This window comes from Megalops cyprinoides, chromosome 2, assembly GCF_013368585.1.
Source record: "Megalops cyprinoides isolate fMegCyp1 chromosome 2, fMegCyp1.pri, whole genome shotgun sequence".
NCBI classification, from domain to species: domain Eukaryota; kingdom Metazoa; phylum Chordata; class Actinopteri; order Elopiformes; family Megalopidae; genus Megalops; species Megalops cyprinoides.
In genome coordinates this window covers 33,033,774-33,057,731 of record NC_050584.1, presented here as the reverse complement: position 1 = coordinate 33,057,731, position 23,958 = coordinate 33,033,774, and the positions used below count along the sequence as shown (strand labels likewise).

At 42.4% G+C, this 23,958-nt stretch overlaps 1 protein-coding gene across 16 annotated transcripts in view; it reads right to left on the bottom strand.

Annotated features, from left to right (window-relative positions):
• The window catches only part of kif1aa (kinesin family member 1Aa), a 54,403-nt gene that overhangs the window by 6,569 nt on the left and 23,876 nt on the right, over positions 1–23,958 (bottom strand). The window contains exons 15-43 of one of the 16 annotated variants that reach the window (XM_036520969.1): positions 21,913–22,115; positions 21,404–21,483; positions 21,161–21,236; positions 19,600–19,679; positions 18,509–18,615; positions 18,324–18,407; positions 17,979–18,159; positions 17,641–17,713; positions 17,422–17,512; positions 16,924–17,072; positions 16,615–16,793; positions 16,116–16,253; positions 13,912–14,030; positions 13,582–13,688; positions 13,330–13,465; positions 13,086–13,248; positions 12,085–12,175; positions 11,874–11,992; positions 11,698–11,753; positions 10,170–10,278; positions 9,668–9,734; positions 9,133–9,217; positions 8,905–9,010; positions 6,051–6,077; positions 2,798–2,821; positions 1,386–1,500; positions 1,141–1,274; positions 987–1,048; positions 208–353 (exon numbers count right to left, since the gene is read on the bottom strand). In XM_036520969.1, the coding sequence (XP_036376862.1) occupies positions 208–353; positions 987–1,048; positions 1,141–1,274; positions 1,386–1,500; positions 2,798–2,821; positions 6,051–6,077; positions 8,905–9,010; positions 9,133–9,217; positions 9,668–9,734; positions 10,170–10,278; positions 11,698–11,753; positions 11,874–11,992; positions 12,085–12,175; positions 13,086–13,248; positions 13,330–13,465; positions 13,582–13,688; positions 13,912–14,030; positions 16,116–16,253; positions 16,615–16,793; positions 16,924–17,072; positions 17,422–17,512; positions 17,641–17,713; positions 17,979–18,159; positions 18,324–18,407; positions 18,509–18,615; positions 19,600–19,679; positions 21,161–21,236; positions 21,404–21,483; positions 21,913–22,115 (3,107 nt within the window). The remainder of the gene's footprint in view (positions 1–207; positions 354–986; positions 1,049–1,140; positions 1,275–1,385; positions 1,501–2,797; positions 2,822–6,050; positions 6,078–8,904; positions 9,011–9,132; positions 9,218–9,667; positions 9,735–10,169; positions 10,279–11,697; positions 11,754–11,873; positions 11,993–12,084; positions 12,176–13,085; positions 13,249–13,329; positions 13,466–13,581; positions 13,689–13,911; positions 14,031–16,115; positions 16,254–16,614; positions 16,794–16,923; positions 17,073–17,421; positions 17,513–17,640; positions 17,714–17,978; positions 18,160–18,323; positions 18,408–18,508; positions 18,616–19,599; positions 19,680–21,160; positions 21,237–21,403; positions 21,484–21,912; positions 22,116–23,958) is intronic. The other 15 variants (XM_036520971.1, XM_036520970.1, XM_036520977.1 and 12 more) reach the window with 15 other exon arrangements.

Genomic DNA, 23,958 nt, shown 5'->3' with positions numbered 1-23,958 from the left:
ATTTTAGCAAGCCAAACAGTGTCCAGAGAAAAACATAATAGAGTCCCTTTAGACTGTATAGCACACATTCTCCCACAGTGTTCAAATTTGGATGCACTGTCAAGTTAACATCATGTATGTTCAGTAATTTAAAGTAGTCTTCAGATGAAAAAATACTGGCTATTCTGGTTCACTATGACTCAGTAAATTTTCCACAGTGTCGCCTACCTCTTGCAGCAGGCTCAGTTTATCCAGCTCCCACTGGTGATCCAGTATGAGGCTATCGCTGCGTGGCCTCCAACCTGCCAGGTTCTCCTCCCCACGGACATATGCCACTGAGGTATCCAGGACCCTCCTGCGCCTCCGTTGCATACCTAAGAGAGACCAGAGAATGAGGCTGTCAGTACTGCGGCCCCCTAGCTGTTGTTTTTGTGTTTCTCCCTGTCTGTCAGTGTCGTCCATGTGCTTTTATTTACAGTTCCCGTGTGTTCCCGTGTGTCCTCTCGGCCCTGTCCGCGCCCACCTGATTTCCTGATCGCCTCCACCTGCCTGCCTGCCCACCTGCATCCCATCTCCTCGTCAGCCCAGCCCTTTATAAACCCTGCTTGTCTCTGTCTTGTTGCCAGTTCATCTCAGTGTTTTCTCTGTTGCGTACCTATTATTTGTGCTGCTGATCCTGTGCTGACTTCTGCCTGACTTGCTACCTCATCCCTGCCTGCCATCCTGCGTTGGTTGCCTGATCTGCCTGCCCACCCGGTTTTGACCCTGCCTTTTCCTGTTTTGATCCCTGCTCCTTGTTTGCTCTGCCTTGGACTGCCTTCCTGGTTTTTTGACCCTGCCTGTATTGCCACCACGAACTTGCCCTGCAATAGCAATAAAACCACTTGGAACCTGAGTACACCTGGTCTGCATTTGAATCCGTGCCTGTGACCTGACAGTGGCACTCAGAGAGATGGACGGAGTGAAATGGACCCATCAATAAAGGTCTTTAGAGAAGAAGCTCATACCTGGGCTTCCTGCATCTGCTAGGTGACACAGACTGACTTCATAAACACCAGTGACGCGGTTACTAAGGCAAAAAAGATGGCGTTAGTTCATGACTCCAATCATTGAGGCAACCATAAAATTTACATGGCATTGCGGTTTATTGGTGAGCCTCACCTCTCTGAGGCCTTCAGGCTCCCACTCCCAAACAGATTGCGGATGGAGCGGGAAGCAGGAAGTTTGGCATCTCGTGAGTAAAACACCATGCAGAAGTCTTTGGTTATCACTGTGGGCTGGGTACAGTTCTCCATCTAAAAAGGGAGAGATGATTCTGGATGTTACCCTTTCCATGCCCATGAGTGATTGTTTCTGCTAAGAATTGGTCCATAGGACCATGGTTCCACATCAGCTGTTTGATTTACCTCCAGGTAAGCAGACAAGGTCATGTAGATTTTCTCTCCATACGGAGTCACGCGATTCAGCAGGAGGGAGTTGTGCATTGAGCTATCCCAGGCAGCCTCAAAACGGTAGAAGGTCCTGAGGGATGGCACAAAGGGGAGAGATTATGCCGTGGATATTTTTCACATTGTGTTTCCAAGAACTTGTCCCCAGCTGACTTCAGCAATGGCGTAGTCTCTGCATCTCTAACTGACCACAGCAATGAAAGGTTAAAGTTTCGGTCCCATTAGTCTGTGCTTCATGGATGGATCTACATGTGTGTCTTCCAAATAGTTCTGAAAACTGATCTGTTGCCCTCATGATTATGTTTCTCAGGGGGAGCAAAGTATGTAATAATTGTACACAACTGCCGTTCTACTCTGCAAGCAACAAAAACATTTGCTGTCCTCCATGTCTGTAGTGCCTTTAATTTGGATGCCCCTACCTAAACATCAAGCTGTTCCCTGTTTAACACAAGAAACAGTCCAGTGAAAGCATATTGACATACCTAAGCAGCAGTGGAGATGGCAGCAGGACTGCCCTTTGTTAATGGTCTTCATGTCTTTTGTCTAAGCCTGCCTTTTCTCTATATTTCACCATATGGGAGTGGTGGAGTGATTAAGTCTTGTCTGCAGCATAGAAATAATTTCAATTTTGCCTAACTCAAACTGAAATAAAAATATTATAGTGATAGTTGAAACGCTTTCTGTAGTTTTAAATTAGTTTTTTGAATAATTGCATCCGCAAAGACTTTCATAGAAACCAGGTGTACTCGCACAACCATCAACACTTATGCATACATTTACTGCAACATTAGAGGAGGAACTGAAAAGACTTTAGTCTGTTTGCATTTAATCAGTTTGACTGCAAATGCACCAGCTAAGCACCCTGTGCAGTTAACAGAGATCGTAAGTAAGCTTCAACTCCATCTGCTTGCTCAAATGTTATGGTGGCTGACAGTGAAGTGGCAGTTGTGTTTAACCGAGAAATACTGGCAAGATAGTTTGCAACAATTAGAAAAAATGAGTGTTAAAAATGTCATTGACAGTTCAGTGTTGGTATGAACATTAAATATTTAATAGGCACTTGTCTGAAATCTATTGGCCATAATGTTATCTTTCAACATTTAAAACTAATCACAGGACACACAGAACATACTGTAGTTTCATTCTGAAGGACAACATCAATTTGTGACAAATATCAGATAAACAATCACAAAACTTGAGGGGTAGAAACACAGTATCTGCATGCAACAGAAACTTCATTCAAAACCCCCCCCTTTTACAACCATGTACTCTGGCATGAATGACAATGAGAAACTCAGCACAGAAAAAAAGATAAGAGTATGAGAGATAGATTGACAGACTGGGAGGAGGTGGACAGGGGTGAGAAATACCTATGGTCAACTCCCAACGAAATGCTTTGAGAGGAAGGAAACCAGCAAAGAATCAAAGGTGAGAGTTCAGAAGTAGTTATAGTTGTGGGCTTCGTTACTGAGGCCACTGTTTTTTTTCCTTCTAGGTGCTCAAGTTCTGTCATATTTGGAAAATTCCTTTTCCAGAAAAAGGGGTCCTTGCTGCAGGCTATCAATCCAACGTAGGATGGCAAAGAAAGATTTATGATGCAAATGTAGCAATGTTACACCAAGTTGTTATGATAATAGTAAACAAAAATCTACTTTTAAAGGTGCAAATGTACAAGTAGTTTAACAATCTGAAGGCTCACAGTTTTGTTTATCTGTGAATAGTACATTAATGAACTCCAGATGGCTGTTCTTAATCAAAATAATATTCCTCCTTCAAGATAACAGCATGATTTACCTCCTGAACTGACGTATCCAGATTCTGTACCCAGGCAAATAACTGCACTGAAACCGGTTATGCTTTGGGCACACTGCCCAGTATGGCTTTAAATCTCACTGTGCTCATTTCAGTGAGATATATAAAGTAAGTCAGCCGGGGTTTCTGCACCCCATAAAAGAGGGTAAGACACACTTTTGTGTAGTTCACATAACAAATGTGGAGATGGCCCGCTGAGTCCCCTGTGTCACCCAGAAGGAAAAGAGCCACAGGTGTTTAGTAGCTGCATCACGAGGTGAATAGCCGTTTTAACTCAGGGACATGAAAGTTCGATGAAGCCCAGGATGGCATGATCAGAAAGGGAGGGGAGCCTTCACCCCAATTACCCATTGGTTTTATCTCATAGAAAAGACCAGTCAGCTTCTGGGTGTGTGATATACCCTGCCAGCAATATTTCTCCTCTGGCACCATATTTTGGGGTTTTTATTTTATTTTTGTAATGCCAATGCTGAAGTCATTCTTCTGGCAAAAGTTGAGGAACCTGGGCTTTGGCATCTTTTGTCCAAGCCACATTTGAGATGAAATATTTCACAAGAGCAGTACTTCTGCAGAAAATATTCCACCAACATACTTCTGCACAGAAAGTGTTATTACAGTGAATAATTACTGGGCAATATGAATACCAAAGATGTGGAGCCTCCCCTTTCTTCTCTCTAATGAATTCCTGTCCTTGGTTAGACATAGTGGAGTATGCACCGTGTCTCTGACTGCTGAATAGCTGCTCTGTCCCATTAAGAAACAGACACTTGCGAGTGAGGAATGACTTTCTGCAAAGACCTCAGGTGACAGCACTGTTCCTTCACATCCTTGAATGTGCAAATCCTTCAGTTCATTTAACTCTTATGCCATCTTAAACTGGAACATCATTCTGAAGCTTAAACATTGTAGCATTAAAATGTCAAAATGAAGCCATTTGTATATATTCTTTTAAAAAGTACATTTCAATGGAAAGTAAATGTATAAAATAAGTTATGGTTAACATTAAACAGTTCTAGGGACACAAATCATACTGTATAGTACATTTTGCCACCACTTTTTGAAGAATTTTGACGAAAACAAGACCATCACTGCCCCCTAGCAGCAGGAATATTGTAGGTGGGTATAGTTCCAACGTATTGTATTGCATTGCCACTATTGTTGAAATATGTCTTATGTTCAGTAGTATTGTAAGGTGACTGTAATTTTGTTTACTGGTTCCCATTACAGTAGATGTTTGGAAAAAGTATTTTCCCCCAGTATTCACGATAGTTGTATTTTGTGCATTGTTAGTAGTATTCAAATTAGTCTCCAGAGTTTCTTTCCTTGCTTCCAGAGTTTACACTGTATGGCTGTTCTGATTTTGCACAGCCTTCAGTGCAATAAAAATCCACATCTTGGATTTTCATTGCATTGAAGACTGTGCGGCAAACTGGTCTGATACCATTCTCACCAGTACCACAGTTTCCCCTTGTTTGAATGGTACAGAGACTATCTCTGGTAGGCCATGCAATTTCATATTGTCTCATAAAATATATCTTTCATCTTCACTTTTTGAAAAATATACAGGTGTTTGTCCTTCAGCTTTTCCTCGCTCATTCAATGTGAATATGTTTCACTTTCCAACTTTACCCTTAAATGCACTGTGGAAACAGTTGTGTGCATTTCCTGAATAATCTGCTAAGAGCTCACAGCTGTAATTCACTCTCGGCAGGCCACAATTCTGTGACAAAATGCAGAATCTGTTGCATTATGGGACTGGCCTATTTATTGCCCTGTCAGGTTGTCCAGCAGGATTGTTGGAAATTCAGGAGTGTTGAATTTCTTAGTCCAGACACATCTGACTGAACACACATTTTTTTTCTTATATTATAATGAAATAAAATCCCTTTCTTAATCCCAGTATTGCTGTAAAGTATGGGTCACAGTGAGGGGGAAGGAAACTTTATTGTGGACCATGAGTGCTTGCATATGTGACTGTGTGTGTACACATGTGTACATGTGCATAAAATGTTCAATAATTGTTAAAGATTTCAAACCACAATTTTAGCAATATGTATGAAGATACATAACACCTGAATCATCAGTCCAAGGTAAAACAGGTTGTTTGAGAATGGTTATTGTTCACTGTCAAGGTCAAAGCCAGGATGTTTTCCATGGCACATGTGCAAGCTTCTAGTCTAAATTAAACTGATAGAAATGTAGTCCCTTTATGTGTTTATAATGTGCAATGTTCATAGCAGAAGGTAGTTAATAGTAGTTAGTACAGTTTTGCTGGTACAGTTTGATTTGCCAAGTGGAGGATGCAGTCTATTCAATAGTTAGCCTTCCATTTTTCCTCTGGCATTCATGAAAACAAATCAGAATTAGTGATCAAGAAAGGTTAGCTCGTGAACATTTCTGGTGACATTATTGTGGGAACCTCAACTCTGGCTTTAAAGTGTGCCCGCCACAACTACCAAAAGAGAGACTGAAATGAAATCATGGCCTCTACAAGACCTCCAGCGGAAAGCAGCCAAACAACAGCTCAAAGAAGCAAAGCAAGTCATGCAGCCCCAGTTCCCACTGGCAAGCACCACAACAGCTCAAAAACACAACCAGGGGGTCTTTGCAGAAAGAAAATCTCCCACGCCTCTTTGGGGGAGGGAGGACAAGAAAGGAGGGAAACATGACACAAAGAAAGCCAGGAGTAAAGAGAGAGGACAGCAATGGTGATTGATTCAATGGATGGATGAAAGTTTCAAATGGATGAAGGGAGGTGGAAAAAGTATTCAAACTCAACAAGATAAGACGAGAGGGATTTGAAAATAATACCTAGGCATATCCGAATCAAGAAACTGTCTGTAAAACACACAAAACAACATTCTGTTAGTGGGTCAGAGGGAGAAAAATGTCAGCATCAGCATGTCCTGAAATGGAGGCAGCACATGACTGGGCAGAGGCCTAGCTAGCCAGAAGGGCCTGGTTCTGGACTCCACCTGTCTTACTGAGGCCATAAAGCAAGGCCTCTGTATCTCAAACCATAACCGCTCATGCTGTTGACTAAGGTAGGTGGGGAGTAGAGAACCATGGCCTGAGAAGACGATGCAATATTTGAGCTAGACTTCTGACCAGGCATGTTTGTTGCTTCTTCTTGGTCTTTCATTTTTTTTCATCCTTTGCAATGGAGAGCAAACCCTGGTCTAAAGCATGGTGTTAGTTTGAGGCAAAGGGAGAAGAGACTACCAGCAAAGCAGTGTGGTTGAACCGTCAGAGAGGAGGTCACGGGTAGGAAACATGGCTGCTTTGAAAAGGTCTATGTTTACAGCTGCGTTTTTCCACAGAGGGAAAATAAATTAAGCAGTGTTCTTTTGAGAGGGAAGACCATCAGTTCGGTCTGTTCTGACAAATAACGAAGGAAGTGGATCAATTTGTGAAGTGGATCAAGTGAGAGGATGGACACAAGTTGGAGGCTTATGGGGTTAAGTGAGTTTTAGTGTTAGGGAGCTCATGCTAGTGCATAGTGAGTGTGAGACTGTGAGATGGCAAGTCTTACCCTCTATCTTTAGGGACTAGTGAAAAGTGCACAGATCTGCAAAGGAACTGTGTACAAATGGAGGGGATGGGATCATGGAAACTAAATCTAAGAATATAACTTGTAACTTGTCCTCAGCTTGGTTAGAGTATTAGCTATAATGGTAAGCACAGATACCATTACTATTGGGACCTCTTATAATGGAGTGCCCACAAACTGAACAAAACATTATGCAATTTGGAGAGTTCTGAGTCAGTGAAAGGTCTGAGCCAATGTGGGTTCAGTATTAATAAGAATGACAGTGACGGATGAGACTATGTCAGGAAGAATGGGGTGGGGGGAGGGGGGGTGAGGATGGAGGACGGTGGTGGCTATGAGTGAAAAGCAGCAGCATAATAACATAGCACATAGAAGACCATCAAAGCACAGGGCCAAATAGCCAGCATGAGGTGAAGTAAAAGGCCTTCCTAAAAGGCAGGTTCATGCATAACTTTCATCATTCAGTCTATAGCACTCTCATCTGCTGGGGGAAAAAGAAACAATTAAATGCATGTTTTACAAATTGGCAGAACTATGGGTTGTAAACATTCACTCATTCCTCCCTAAGCATGAAAAAGGATACTTCTACATAAATGGATGTCACATTGTTGATATTGTGTTTTGATACTGAAATGCATTTGAGAACACAAACTATGGGGTGCTCTTATGCATGGTAAAAAGGTTTGGCCTCTTTCTTCCCATGGGCATGTGACCTCCTTGATCCATCGATAAAACCACCTTTTTGTTTTGCAAAGCTTCAGCTGCTTTGGAACTGAAAGAGGGAGGAAAGGCAAGCAAGGGGCATCTGAATGAACAAATAAGTATATAAATGCATGAAATCAATTCCATTCCAGTTACAAATCTCTGCCCGCACTTAATAAGCATCTCATCCAAGGGGCCATGCATTTGTCTCTGCTCTGTGACCCAATGCAGATGCAGCCTCCCACCATGGTCCTTTCTGCACTGACTAATCTCATTTCTGACCATTAAGTGTGCTGTTTCATTCTGCTATGGAGTATGATCAAAATTAGTCCATGGATGTAGCTTGTCAGCTGTTGTATTTCAGGACTGCGTAAGGCACTAGTGCAGAGAATAGAAGGAAATACAGTCTGTAAGAGATATTTGCCATTATGTATTTAGAGATGAAGTTGGGAATGTGCAATAGTGAGAAGAGGTAGGGTCATAATTGGGAGTATTGATCATAGCCTGTACTGAAGGCTCTTCAAAAATTATTGATGTGTTTGATCTGAAGATGTTTATTGCACAACAAACCTTTGTCCTTCAGAGAGGCTGTCTGCCATTTCACTTTATAGCACTGTCCTTAGTAACATACACTGTGTATTTGGCTAAAATGCACAATTTCAAAGATTGTGGATGGCCTTTCAGTACTGCTACAGTAAAACAGTTTGAGTTACATGAGACTTCCCTCTGCTGGGTCTTCATCCCATGCCACTATAAGTAAAGACTTAGAGACTAGAGAGCGTGTACTAGGTTTCTTTGGAACGAAACTTGGGGAAAATGTTGGAAAAGCTTTGCTCAAGGAAACTTTCATGAGAACTGAGGAAAAACAAGTTTTTCTTCATATATTCCTCTGTAAGACACTCTGTGATGAAGTGTGTGATACTTCCTGTTTAGGAAGGGTGTGCAGGGCAGGCACTTGGTCCTTTTAACAATGCAAGCAGCAGCATTCAGGAGTTTAGGTACCAAATCCAGTGAAATACCCAAACGAAAAGTACAGAGGTTACATAACCTTTGCCATTGTATTGTGACTCCAGTGCAATGAAAGTGAAACAGTGATTTGTTCAACTGAAAGTGAAAGAATCTAGGGCTGGAACAAATCACACTGAAACTCATGACAGGGATGTCTACTGTTCCCTTTGAGAATGTGCACTTCTGTTGTGAATTTCTGGCAATTTCATGAATTCAAAGACAAGAGAGTAATTTGCATAACACCTCCTAACCACATATCACACACATTGTGTTTCATATAAAGACTAATGCATGTATCAAGATAGCTGAACCTTTCCCACCAGTCTGATAGCATTGAATGACTAGGACACTAGGTGGCAGGTGTCTTCTCCTCAGAAGGCTGGCATGTGGGGCTGGGATATATACCTGTCGTCTTGCATAGGGCGAATGTATCCTGCAGACAGGATGTTGAGAGACAGGATGTTGGGATCAATGATGGTTTCGTCAGCCTCTGGAGTATTGCGGATGCGCCCTGTTGAAGGTGGAGATCACAGCAGTGCACATTTCCAGACATGCCTATAACCCACACATTTGCAAAGAATCAGGTTTTTATAAGGTTGTTTACTCAACAGGATGCAACTCAACCCAACTTACCCACAACCAGCTCCCTGACTTCCTTCCACTCAATATCACTCCCTGTCTCATGCACTATGGTCACCGTGACTCTTCTCTGAATGCCCTGTGGGGAGTTCACAAGTAGGTGTCACACAGCAGCAATATCAAATGAATCACGTCCACCACAGTAGATTATAATTCAACAGGACAATGAAGGGAAAATAAGGAAATGTTAGCATGAGGCATTCCTTTATGACGGTAGTGAATGTGTGCCCTGGTCTTTTCCTCTTAAGGAAGCAGGGCAGGTGTGGGGGCGACAGTGGCTCAGGAGGTAGAGCAGTTGACTGGGGATTGGAAGGTCCCTGGTTTGAATCTGGCTCGTCCTGGCAGAGTGTCGAAGTGTCCTTGAGCAAGACACTGAACCCCCAACAGCTCCCAGTGGCTAGTTGGTAAGCCTGTATATAGCAGCCTCTGCCACTGGTAGGTAGATGTGAGGCATATAACTGTAAAGTGCTTTGAGTACTCAAAATGAGTAGAAAAGCACTATATAAATGCAGTCCATTTTACCATTTACCTGGTGCAACAGGAAGGTCCCATGGCAAGGCATACCACCTCTGTGATCCACTACTGCAGGGATGTAGCTGGGGAGAGAGAACACACATTTGATGTCACAACCTAAGGACCGTGGTCATAGTCATAACCACCAGTCCATAAACACAATATAAAAGCTCTTCATGCTAGTGTTATTGCTGTTGTTTGTTGCCCAACTCCAACCACTGCATTCTCAAAATCAGCATAAAAGTATTGCAATTAAAGTGTGTCCAGAATACTGTTTACTTCAGATGGGTCTTTGCTTTAGTATCTTTTTATACACTGCAGTGTGATTTTTCATTGCCTGTCTACAAATTGGCAAAAACAGTTGCACATTGGTAAAAAAAAAATTACATTACTGGATTATTTTACATGGAGGAATGTAATGGATTACATGGAGCCTATTAAAAGGAAACCATGCTGCTGCCTGTTTAGGCTGGGTTTCCTGTATGTATCGAATGTAGTTAATGGCACAGGACACTCACTCTCCATTAGCCTCCAGCTCGCAGATCTCGAAGAATACCATGAGGTCATACTTGCAGTGGCAAGGCCCAGCCGTGGAGCGAGTCAGGGTGGTCAGCTTAGTGGCAGGCACTGTGGGCAAAGCAGGCAGCATTAATAGAGCAGCACCTGGAACAAAAGCCAAGGGGCAATATAACACTCGGTCACAAAGAATGTAGCCTATGCAGGCTGGAAAAAAGAGGAATAATTAGAGAGAGACAGGGAAGGAGGAGCACTAAGCGTCCTGTGCAGAAGACCACCTCTTTGTCAGGATGGCTGGGTCACAGAGCACCTGTATCAGGTAGCATGACTGCGTTAGCTCACCCATAGCATACGTTGCCAGCAATGGCCCTACAACGTCAAAATAACCATCAGCCAAATGTAACCTGGGTCCTGAGAAAGGGGTCTGAAGTTGATGCAAGCCTACGTGACAGGAATTTATGAGACACGCACTGTGCTGGTATGAGTCAGACTCTGATTCCTTGCAGGACTGGCATACAGACCCCCCACCCCTGGCTGTGCTGCAGCACAGTGGGGCAGTGCAATCTCCTGATGTCAGAATCAAAAGCAATCTACCCAAACAAACTGGTCCAGCTGGATGATTTTCCTTTTTGAAAAGAATTACACTTTTAAGGTCATCACCATCACTCACCATACATTATTGATTACATAAATCAATGAAGCATCCACACACCCAAACATGCTGAAGTGCTTGAAAGAGAAACTGTCAGGAAATCAAAGCTGGGGATACACAGAGAGCAGTCCAAGCCAGTATAAAATCCCAAAAATCAGGACAGCTAAATGTTGTTTCAAATGTCAGCTGAAGCTAAAAATCATTCTCAATATTTAATTTCAAGCTCATTGTGAATTCAGTTTTCCATCTTTAACCTATGTTAAGTACATGTCTCCAAACAATTTCCATGACAACTGAATGCCATTTAAGCAAAGTATAAACAAACTATAACCAAACAAGCAAACGCTTTGGAGAGTAAAACTGATATGACATGTCAGTGAGCAACAGTAGTTCCTGGTTTAAAGGATTTCCTCTGGCTTCACACACAGGGTTTACCAACCCGGCTTCTGAGCTTTGATAACAGAGCTTATAGAGAGTGGCGCAGGTGGTAGTGCAGCACGTTCCTCCATTTCACAGAGGAAGGAGGCAGCCAGGCCTGCAGCTGACAGGGCGTGGCCTGACAGCGAGTCCACCAGTGCTCCATTAAACACCTCTGGGACCAGGTAGCGGATCAGCTCCAGGGTCTTCTCCCGGTCGGAGTTAGCATCAGACTCAGCTGGTTCACATCAAACAATATGAGCTGAGAGAGTCACTGGCGCAAAAGCAATAACGAAGCCAACAGGCAGATAGCAAGCTAACAGGCACCACTAATCACACACACATTTGCACTTTCTCCAATAACCTGGGCAGTACTTTCAGCCAGCAGATAAATTCGGATGGGTTTTTAATTAGCCAAGTAAAGCAAACACAAAGATGAAAGTCCTCATTTCACTTCTTACCTGGTTTGGAAAGGGGCATAACTCGAGGGAACTGCCTTCTACAGGGGCGCAGTGGACTGGAAAATATGAGTGAATACAGGTGTGTTTCTTCAACTAACAAAAATCATCTTCTTAGAGTAACATTTAAAGAAAATTTTGTAGCTTATGGATAAAATTAAATCAATTACAGTAACTACCTGATAAGGTCTTTGCAGAGTGGTGGGAAGGGTTGTTTTTGGTAGTGCCCAAACACCTCAAAAACAATGGGCTGGGTTTTAATGTACTCCACAAAGGATTTTGTCACCTCAACTGCAATCTGGAAAACCACAAAAAATCAATTAGCACTTGAATTCTGTGTTAGCTTTTAAATTGTTAAATGTCACTACCTGTCCTGCAGACAGAGCTTACATTCTGCACATGGTAGAACCCCAGGGGAGGTCCACGTCCAGTGTTCTTCAGTGGCTCAGTGGAGAAAGCCTCATCATGCCGGTGGATGAAGCTGGTGACAGTCAGAGATACGGCTCGGTAACATAACCAGACAATGAAGAGATGAAACGGTGTTCTCATCTCCAGCATATTTGCCTTACTCTGTCTTTTCTTTTGTTAATTTCAATCTGTGTGCTGGATACTGACAAATGTATTACATTTACATTTATGCATTTTGACAGATGCTTTTATCCAAAGCGACCTACAAGTGAGGCAGAGTACAACACAAGCAAAAAACCAGAAGGAGTCAACAATGTTAGGAGCGCTGTATGACCAGGTTTCAATAGTTGGTCAGACAAGGTACAAGCTAGCTGGTATAGATAACGAGTGCATTAAACCATTAGATTTTTTTTAAATTTATAAATTCACCTCATAGACCCATAGATTCATTAATGTTGAAAAGCAGCATCTTAAAAGTCCCAATGACTCACAATGAATATAGAAGAAATGCTTTTAGTTTTAAGGTTTCCCCTACCAGCCCAGAATTGTGCCTTGTTTGAAGTTTAGGCTATTTTTTAGAGGCAAAGTGTGCTTACGATCCAATGTTTAATCTGTATTTTAATTATTGTAACTGTAATATATTGTGCTTGCTCTCATTTTGTTTGATAGTTTGGTGGCTGTTTCATTGTTTTCTGTACTACTGCCTTTCCACTCATGGGATCCCTCTGAAGATGAAATGCTGTATCTGAAGGTGTTTCATCCCAAGAACCACATCTCTAAATTAATTTTCTCTCCATTTCTTTTCAATGTTATTATCATCAGGGCCAGCAGCATGAAAAATAATCCCCCACGTTTCTGCCACAAGGCCACAAGGATAGCACACCTCTTAAAGTATTTATTTTTTGGTCAAATGATTCTGTGCTAATTTTGAAATATAAGTAATAAAAATTAAATAAATGTGAAACTGATAGAGAGCTACTCACTTGAACTGGCAGAAGATGTCGGCATACTCTGCAGATATGCTGGAGGCCTGTAAGACTGTCACCCTGAAGGTGAAGACACTGCCGATCCTCAGGTGCTCCAGGGACCCATCCAAGGACCCCTCCTGATTGGCCTTCAGTGGGCTGTCCAGGTCCTCTGGACTAGCTATGAGGGGACAGTAGGGTTTAAACACATGCACTTTCCCTTTTTGTTCTTCCCAACTCACCTGTATTCATAGTCCATTACCTGTACATGTGTTGTTGTTGACCTCATCTGCAGAAAGACTCATCTCAGAGTTTTGCCCCTCTCCTTCCACAATGCGCAGCTCCTCCTGGGATGTCCCAGAACGGGACATGCCTCCAGGGCAGGACTCTGTCTGGAACTAGCCAATGATGGGTAAGTATTAAATGAAGTAAAGGTCAAACGGCTTCAAAATGTCAAGTATTCAGCATGTCCCTCAGTGATTCACGGCATCATCATTTTGGGTGAACACCTTACCTTCTCAAACTGCTGGTCCTCAAAAGAAATTTTGGCAGTCCCTGATTGCCGAACACCAGAGCCATAGTCTGGGGCCTCCTCATCAGCTGGAGGGTAACACAAGGAACCTTCATTTCACTTCACCAAGAAGTGGCACACATCCTGTTCTTCAGTATGTTTTATAATTCTGTTCAGGAATTTGAACCTAATATTTTCTTAGCAGTCACTCTTCAATTTAGTCCCACGGGGGCTCAAACTTTCAACCCTTTAATCATCAATAGAGTTACATGATTACTAGTCCATACCATAGCCCAGAGCATGTTTTGAGGGGCCCAGAGCAAAGGCCCTTACCTGAAATGGCTTGCACAGCAACCCTCAGGAAGCCCTTGACCTCTCCCTTTTCACTTACAATGGCAACACGGTGCACCAGCGGCACAGGGTACAGCAGATTACTGAGATAGACAAAGGCCCTGCAGTGAAGGGAGTACAGAGAGGATTGGGAGACATGAAAAGAGCAAAATAGTACAAAAAGGTCAGGAACCTCACTGGCACACAGCTTCAGTTCACTGGATGACACAACACCAAGCCACAAATCAACCAATTAAAAGCTATGTCTGTTCCAGCAATGGTCAAAACTGGCCCTTAACATTGCTTCATTTTCTTTTTTTTGTCATTCCAAACTTCAAAATGGGTGGATAGGGAGATAGGATGTGGGAGTTCTGCTTTTAAGAGCTTAGTGAGACAAATGAGCATGGGTACACAATAAATCAAAATTACAAAGAGCCAAGGTGCTGCACCCATTCATCAGATTAAAAGTGCTCTGACTATCACTCCCCATCTGTCAACAGCATTTGTCATATCATGCATCATCAACAATGTTTCAGTGTAATTAACATGCATGCTGTCAAAATATGAGCAAATATAGCAAAATACTTACTTTCTCTATGTGGCAGCTGCTGTTTATTTATTGCAATACACTGTACCATTTATCCAACACTTTTTTTACGTACTGAGTAATACTTTTTCACCCAGACTCCTCATTCATCTTTTTTCACTATATGGTTTTTTTTATTTGCTTATGTACCATAAACCTGAATTACACTGAATCATCCATGATATTTAACTCTCTCAAAATGGTGGCTCTGTACAAATTAGTCCCAATACACCCTAAAAGAAAACAATAGAGACCCGAGACACCCACTGCATTGACACATTCTACCATGCAGTTAAGAGGCTTTGGATTTCGTTCCAATGTGACAAGACGAATTTTCATATGTAGTGCTACCCTTTGAGTATTTCACATCTATTATGGAAACACTCAGGATCCCAAAGCAAAGACAGGAAGCAGAAGCCAGAATATTTGCACGTCAGTGCGAGTGCACTATCTATGTGTGGCACAGAGCACAGCTGAAAGGTCTTCCGCGGGGCTCAGATGGAAAGCAGCAGAACTACAGCACTTTGACTGCACTTCCAATCTTTGTCTTACATCAAATTGCCAGTATGATGTCACCACTTCTCCTGTGGAAAACAAGTCTGATCACCACATAATACATCTCTTCAAAAACTATAAAAACATGGACTTATGAAAATCTACTGTAATTTGGCCAGCTCTGAAAGTAACTGTGTCAGCAGCTAGTTGGTCCCAGTGGACTAATTTACTCCCACAGAGATGCCAGAGCTTGCCAGCATTGTTAATGTTCTGGTTTCCATGCCTTTTCCCAGTGCCTGTTTTCCCCTGGAAGCTACTGAATGTACCCAGGACTGGGGCTGAATGGTAATGTTCCCATTTGTTAAACTGAGCAGAGCGGCCATGGAGGGCCGCTGTGTCTCGGTGTGAAAGAGCCAGTTTCCTCTCTCAGCATGCTCCTGAAACCTCACCAACCCTCTCACTACCCTGAATAGAGGCGAGCAGTAATGAAAGGGATCCTGGTCTTCATTTGAGTCTGGGCAATGCTCTCCCTCCAGCTACGAGCATGGTTTGCCTAAAAACATCTCATCATCCCAGTGTTCTACATCCTTCTCCAAATCCTCCTCCTCCTCCTCCTCCTCCTTTGCATTGTGCTGGTCGTTAATGAGCCCAGTATTGTGTGAGAGGGGCGTTGGAGTAGTTCGGAGAGTGGGTAAGATCGGTCATATGCCCAGTCATGCATTTGTTAAAAATGTAGGTGATGTTGCAGGGAACTGTGTCGGTACAAGACAAACACAGAGGTATGTGTGCATGGAGGCACACACCAACAATTAAAATGGTAGACTTTTCCACCCAGTTCATTTCAAGCAAAATGCAAATTATTCTGGCGAACACACACTCACGCACACAAAACAGACGTGCAATGTTTCTCAGCAGATTTTAGGGTGATTCATGTTGCAATAAAGAACATTTATGAAGACATTCATGACATTTATGAAAAAGTGCCATGACAGAGCTTTCCAGCGGCTGTGTGCGCTGGGTGAACTATGGCAGAAATGTGACAGGTGAGCTGTCTCTGTGGTTCAAGTCAAGGGTTGGTAGCTTCTGCAGCTGTGCTTGGATTTACCAAGACAGTACTGCCACTCACCTGCCCACCAAGCGGAACCAGGGGAACCGGTCATAGAATGGGTCCCCGCCCGTCAGCACATTGTCACAGTCCTCAATAGCACTGCTGGGCACTTCCGCCGCACGGTCATACATCTCCCGCATCAGGTCAAGCCTCTGCCTGCAAGTGGCAATCTCAGCAGTGAGCAAGCTAACAAATTAACTGTCCGGCACTCTTCACAGATATTGAAAGTATAGACAACTGTCTGTTGGGAGATAATCGGGGGAAACATCAGATTCTTACACCAGTCTGATAAAAAAAAACACTTTAAAAGTAACTGCTGACTGAGATGAAATGGCATTTTCCAACAACATAATTTTATTAAAAAGAAAGCTCATTAAGAAATAGTTTAATTTTTCATGATTTTTAAAATTGCTCTACAGTACCGAATTGCCTATGACACGGAGCCTGCTGGGTGTACTTTGTCTACATGCAGTAAACTTGGTTGCAGGTTTAGAATGTTCTGGAAATGGCACAGTACTTGAGTTTCTCCAGGGTCCAGTAATGAGTAGCCCCATTCTTCTGGTCCTGCACCTCCACAGCCACAATGGTGCGAGGGAAGGGACGTTTCTCTCTGTCTTTGGCCGCATCAGGTGGCAAAAGGTCGGGGGGCAGCGGCGAGTACAGCGTGTCTGTCAGCAGTACAAACTGGAACTGAACCTGTGGGGCACGTACACGTACAACAAAATACAAACATAGCCATTTGATATCATTGTGGGAGCCACCACCCCTACACAGCCCGTGACTGGATGACCACAGGCCGGGATTCCTAATGTGCACCTCAGGTTACCTTCTTCTTCAGCTCCACACTGATGGCATTGGCCTCCTTCAGGAAAATGGCATTCCCCCACAGCAAGTCTCTCAGGGAGGTGAACTGGTAGCACCTCCACTTGCGGAAAGCCCACAGCGCCAGCTCCATCTCCCGTTCTGTCCATTGCACTGTGAAAGGCACATCATCAGTCAGTAATGAAAAGCTTCCCAGCCACATTTAGCCCACTAAAAACCTAAGAACCAGGGCAAGGGCATTACTGTTTGGACTTGAGACAACCGTCACCCACTAACCTTTCCAGGTTTCTCGCTAGAGAGAGATTTTTTCACAAAGAGCACTGAAGCAAAAACTCAGGAGTTTTATTTAAGTCCCACTATCATACTCCATGTTAGACATGTTACATTGAAGCAGTCAAAGTTATACATGTACCTGTTCTTTCTATAGTACCATGTACTCATGTCTTAACCAGCGTTGGACTAATTGATTAAAATTTAAATATAACAGGTATGAAACCCTCACCTTCCTCTTCCGGTTCTTCTTCTTCCTCTGGGACTTCCGGGTAATAACGATCTACCTGTTTCTGAAGGGCCTCCAGCTTGCTCTCATAATCCTGGGGAGTAAATCCACTTAGTCATTCCCAAGGGACATTCACAAATCTCTGTGAGTTTTGCCTTTCAAAATTTTATTGAATCTGTGCTCATGAAACCTCATGAGTGAAAAAGAGTCAGTGAAGCTCACCAGCCTCTGTTGCTCAAGAAGGTTATTGGCTTCCTCTCTCTCTCTGCGGTACTGGTCCTCTAGCTCCTGGAGCCTGCAGAGACAATGACAGGTGGTTTGCCCACAGATTATTTATGGAGAATCCATGCCACCACACTGCCATCACATAACATCTAAATTTATACGGTTTAACACAACAAGACTCTCTGGTTGTCTTTATTTCCACTTACGCATTCTTGGTAATTTCACAATCGAACCTTATTTCTTCACTTTGTTTGGTCCCATTCCTTCCCTTTTCCTGATTATACTTCTCCCTTTACCCTCCTCTCCTACCTTCCCAATTATGTGGCTTTTCCTACCTCTGCTCCATCTCCTGCTTCATATCGATTCCCTGCTTCTCCAGCAGTTCCCTCTGGGCGAACGCCCAGTCCACCGGTTCGGCTGGGGTCTCAGCGCAGGGTGTGCGCTCCCTTTCCTGTCGCGCTTGCTCTGGATGGTTGAAGCGGAACACATGGCTCTTTCCCATGATGATGCGGTTTCCTGGAGGGGTGCAAGCCAGACATGAAGGCCGTTGGACACAACCTGTATCCACTCACATTTCGCCGTGTGCATTTTGCATTACGCATTTGCGAGAGCGAAATTGTGCTATTGACTGTTTCCATCAGGGTAGCACAAGGAGAGGCTGGCTAAGAGGCTGGACCCACCTGATCGGAGGACGGTGGGCTCTGTCACTCTCTTCCCGTTGACATAGGTCTCCGCCCCCTCACAGGGTTCCAGGATGACTGCTACTGCGTATGCGGGGACAGCACCATGAGGGAATGCACCTTAACCAATCAACTGTGAGACAGCAGATTGCAACAAGCAACTTCTGATCTTCAGGGTGGCTCACCTTCTCCAAGTGGGCCAGTGGTGCTAGTGAATGTGCAGTGCTCATCTTTGATGAAATGTCCACTGAGAACAATGTCCTGGCGGCTGCTGGCATCCTCACGCCCCACCCTAACCAAAGCATACAAAAAAGTTATACTCAGTTACACTCAAGCGAGATGAAAACCCCTCTGCAGGGGTGACTCCTCAGTTGTGCTTGAATCACTTATCATTGACTTGTAATGCAAGTTCTCTGGAGAATATATACATATGATAGAGAATACAGACACCCTGAACTCTGTGTGCTGTGTGTTATCTAGTGCATTTTCCATTTAACTGAAATAGAAACAACATACTGAACGGGTCTTGCACTGATCTGTAAAAGATGCTGTCCTATTGGAAAAAAATTCATAAGTGACATCTAGAGAACAGGAGAGAGCTAAAGCATCACATTCACATTTTGGTGCCCTTTTTAACTGATTCATTTCCAGTTGAACCTGTTTGCTTTCATACAGAACAAACTTTTATTGGAACAAAATTGCAAACGCCAATTTAAGTGCCACAAGGTCCAAGACTGCGGCTTTAAGCGTGTTCCTATTCAGTTGTTTTAATTCACATCTTGGTGCATTTACCATCAGTGGTTTGTCCCATAGCTTCAATCTGTTTGAATTATACTTATATTCAAATCTGTCAAAGCAAGAAGATGTGAAAGCCCCCTAAAAATCTGTGATACACCTGAAGAAATCTCAGCTCATAACATGTGATTCTTTTGGACAAGAGAGCTATATCTTAATGTTCACATAGAGTCTTTCCTTACAAAACTATTTATAGTCTGCAAATGGATCCTTTTATCAATTGGCTGAAGATGATCCTTTCAAGTGGCCATGTTTCACTTGAATCGACAAACAAAACTGCGGTGTGGATACCTTTATACTTGTGAGTTATTGCATTCAGTGTTGCATACTCTTGTGAGTTTCTGCCAATTTTTTCTGTGCTACTTGTAATATTTACAAATGCTCCCCCAACTAAAATGGCAGCCCTGCTATGAATGATAAACTTTGTTACCATAACTCTTCATAATTATACTCACTACAGTGCATAAAAAGTGACTCTTACCTAGTGATCCCATCTTTGATGTAATAAAGCAGACATTCTGACATCAGTGGGTCCTCATTGAGGTTCACCAGATGAGGGGTCTGAAACAGTACAGAGATTTTGTGTTATTCTTTATGTCACTAGATACCTAGTATGTTTTGCAAGACCAAAAATACACAAACAAACCAAAAGACATACATGCTATATGTGAAAATGTTATATATTATATAATGGTATTCAAAAATTTATATATTACTGGGAACACTGTTTCCTAGCCTTATTTCTGGGATCACAATACTGCTTTTCTTCCAGCTGCTTTGCATTAATTATTATGGTTATTATTATTGTTATTATTATTATATTATTCAATATCAATGTTTGAGTTAATTCAATACTGATTGAGGTCTGATGTGCTAACAGAAAGAAGCAGTTAAAACCTGTTCATCAAACCTTTTTGTTTTTAAACAATAGTACATCAGTTCATTGTTTGAGGACCTAAAATAGATAACTGAACAACTTGTTAAACTTAAACAAGTTAATTGGATAAAAACTGTTATAAGTATTTTGAAAGCAAGTAAAAATATCTTTCACCTACACACCAATCAAATTTCTTTCACAAAGAACTAAAAACATATACTTACCATATGATATCAAACCAAGATTAGTATTCAATTAACAGCTCAATCAAACCTAATAAGGGGTTCAGCCGGAATGAAAACCAGCATCATTTATTGATTTTCTATCAAGCTTTTACTCCACATTTTACCAAAACCCATACCATACAGACATTTAGAGCAGGCTACAAACACAAGAGGAGGAAGTGACAGAAGTAGGCCTCTGGAAAAGCTCTGACTCTGTCTGAATGTCATTTATACACATGAAACACAAACAGATCTGCTGGCAAACACACAGGCATATCATGTTCCTCTCAGATGTTGCCATGCGTGCTGCACGCATTTGTTTTTCCATGTTTGGACAGGATATTGCTCTGAGACGAGGCTGTTTGCTTACAATTCACACAATGTTTGTGTTCGTTGGTCCCTATCCCTGTTCCCTTCATTTGATAATGCGCATTATGTTCTACATTACCTCTCTTGAGCTTTATCACATTCCATTACTGTATTTTCACTCCAGCATAACTGGCAATTGGATGTAGCTAATTATGTTTCAGTGTGATTTGGCCCATATCCACTCGTGTGGACCTTTTCATAATGAAAAACAAAAGAGGACAGGATTAGGCTGGAAATTCACGACAATTCAAGTGGCACACAAAGAGAGCGCAGAGATGCCCTCCACTGGAACAAACCTCATTGGGGGAAAAAAGCCCAACTGTGTCAATGAACACAGGTTGTGGCTTTCTCTGTGCAGGCTTAAAAAATCAACAGGAAGGTCATATTAACCCCACTGCATATAGTGAGCGTTCAACATACCAACTGCAAGCCAGATACGTAACATGAGCACATATACATATTACAGTACATTGCTTGTAATACATGAGAGGACAATATTCTACTTGGATATTTTGGCCTTTAATAAGTGATAAGTGTGCAATGGGAAGCAGAGGACGCACGGGGTGTATTACCTTCTTTGGTGAAAAGACTCCCACGGTGCCTCCATCCTCCCGCATAGCCACACCCATCTCAGCCAACAGGGCCTCTCTGGCGAAATCAGTGTGCCACAGTTAGCATTACAAAGTGACTCCATACCTTAGCCCAACAACATCTAAAGTGCTCTAGTAATAACAATGACTACCCTAACAGATGCATGACTCAAGGCACAGCAAGAGATATCTGACTCAAGGCACAGGACTTGGATGCTTACTCACCTTTCCATTCGAATTGCCTCTGTGCGTCGCAGTTTCTCTTCCCAAGTTTCATTGAGCTCAGCAATAATTTTTTCTGTTTCCTTAAGTTAAGAATCACACAGAATTAAATTAAATAGCACATAACAGACTATTCTTGATACATTTCCAGTTGCTATCATTAAAATTAATCAGAAAGACTCTCTTTAGCAACAACATAATAATTCTAATACAACCACTAATACTAGTCCTAATAAAAAAGATAAAAATGTTAAAAAATAAAGAAATGTTATTAATTAAGCCATTCTTTCATTCATTACAATGTTACTGTATATTAAATTTCATATTCTATTATACTATTATATTATTTGTGGTGATAATGCAATCATTCCTAATTCATAATATATCTTAATAGGTAGCTTGCTGGCTGTACTACCCAGTGTGTGGATCTTAATTGGACTTATGATCACTTAAGAGCCTGAGAATGTTTGCTGTGATTGTCATGGGTCACACTTCTGAGGAACTGAGCTCACCTTGAGCCGTTCAATGGCTTCCTCACTGCCAGGGCTGAACATGATGCGGTCGTGAAGACTGTTAATGGATCCGGCCCGGCTGGACAGGGCGGAGAGAGAGGGGGAGGGGCTCATACCCGTCATGGCATTGGTCACTGTGGAGAGATCACCCCTTTGACTGACAGCTTGGAGATTATTGTTATTGTTCTTGTAATCGGATAAGTCTGTCAGAGGAGCGGGGGTGGGGAGGGCAGGAGGTGGGAAAGCCAGGGGAGGGACGGGAGGTGAGAGACGGAGAGAAGCAGAGAGAGAAGGAAAAGAAAAGGAGGAAAAGTAGAAAAGAGGAAGAAAAAAAGACAGGTGGCTCGAAACGAATCCAAGAAACGAAGCTGAAATTGAAATGCAAATACTGGCACTAGAGAAAAAGAAAAGAAAAGCTGAAATCCCCTGCGGGGGTGCCTCAGCACCGTTCAAAACCACAACGACAGTGAGGGTGACAGCAGTGTTAAAGTTAGAAAACTGGAGGATTTCTTTGGAATTTTAAGAAAAATGTTAAAAACAACAGCTTCAGTCTATTGCTATTTGTAAAACTATGAGAAATTCTGAACAATAGTAAAAGAATTCACTAAGCTTATCTTAGGCATTGAGTCATGAGGACATGAAATTCATTTTAGTATCAGCCATGCTCAATTTTCTTTATCTCCTTTTTCCTCCCCACACCACAAAAAGCCTGTAGATCCTGAGAAAGAATGACTAAGTATTTCCCACACTGCTTCTGGTCCTCTTCAGTATATTCCTTAACTCAGAATGAAATCGACACTCTGCAGACTACATCAAACTAATATGCTCACATTGATCGTATGCATATGGCTACAGGAATAGGATACCTACAAATAGAGATTTCCATTCACATATGGCTATGTAAAGATGACATGCTGACATGTACACATGCTTTTGACAGTATATCATTGTGTAACACAACAATCCAAACATTCAACCCTTCAAAATCAATCTGACACTATTGTTAAAGACTTTGAGAAAAATTATTTCCTACATCTTTCTAAAGAACAGCTGTGTCAGAAACACATTGAATGTGACCCTGTCACAGTTACCCCTAAGTCTTTACTGTAGAGATACTATTATAGTGAGATTCAGTTCTGTTCTACGGGCTACTGTTACAGGACAAAACACAACGGAATCCACTGCAGAAAAAAATCAAATTGTCCTCTTCAGCAAAAAAGTGTATAGTGAAAGTGCAATAACCAGACAGTTAACAAGTGCTAACCTAATTCCTTGTTGCATTCTTCCTGTTGAAATGCTTTCATCAAGTCATAACAATAATAATGTATTCTGCATTCCTCTGATGCTAAGAGGAGTTTTGCTTGCTATGTCATATCCATACACTGTTCAACATTTAAAACAATTTAAAGCAACCAACTTCCAGCAGCTCATAAAACAAACAGCTTTCAGTGGCCTTCTGCAGCACAGTGGTTTTTAGCATGGGAGACACTGCTATGGAAACAGTCAGCTGAGGAGATTTTCAGGGTGCGATGCTCAACTGACACAGGACAACTGCAACTCCCGATGCATTTTCTGCATGCAGTATGACTTGCAGTGGACTGTACCTCTGTCCTGCAGCAATAAGCTTTTCAGCTTCTTGTCTCCTGCTACTTACAATTTTACATGATGGTCACACGTAGAAGCAGCTCTTTCTTTCCAACAAAGCTTCTAATTAAGGAGCAGATGTGTCCAACACTGATATCATGTGCCTAAATGGGCCACTTCAGGGACTTGGGACACAAATGTGCTTTTCTCTTCCCCATGCTCTCTCTCACCTTTCAGCATTTAAACTATAACGGTGACTTTCTGACTGCATGTGCCTGGGGATGCTGTTTTTTTTGAAAGCAGCTCAGTTAATTGAAGTGATCGCTTCCACTCCTAACCGTTATCAGGCTCGGTATAGAACCTTTGACCAGGACCTTTTCTGGAGAGGAGTCCCCACTCAGGCCACTGTGTTTATGCTCCTGTGCAGAGGACAAGTGGAGCCAAGGGAAGATAAGCATGTAG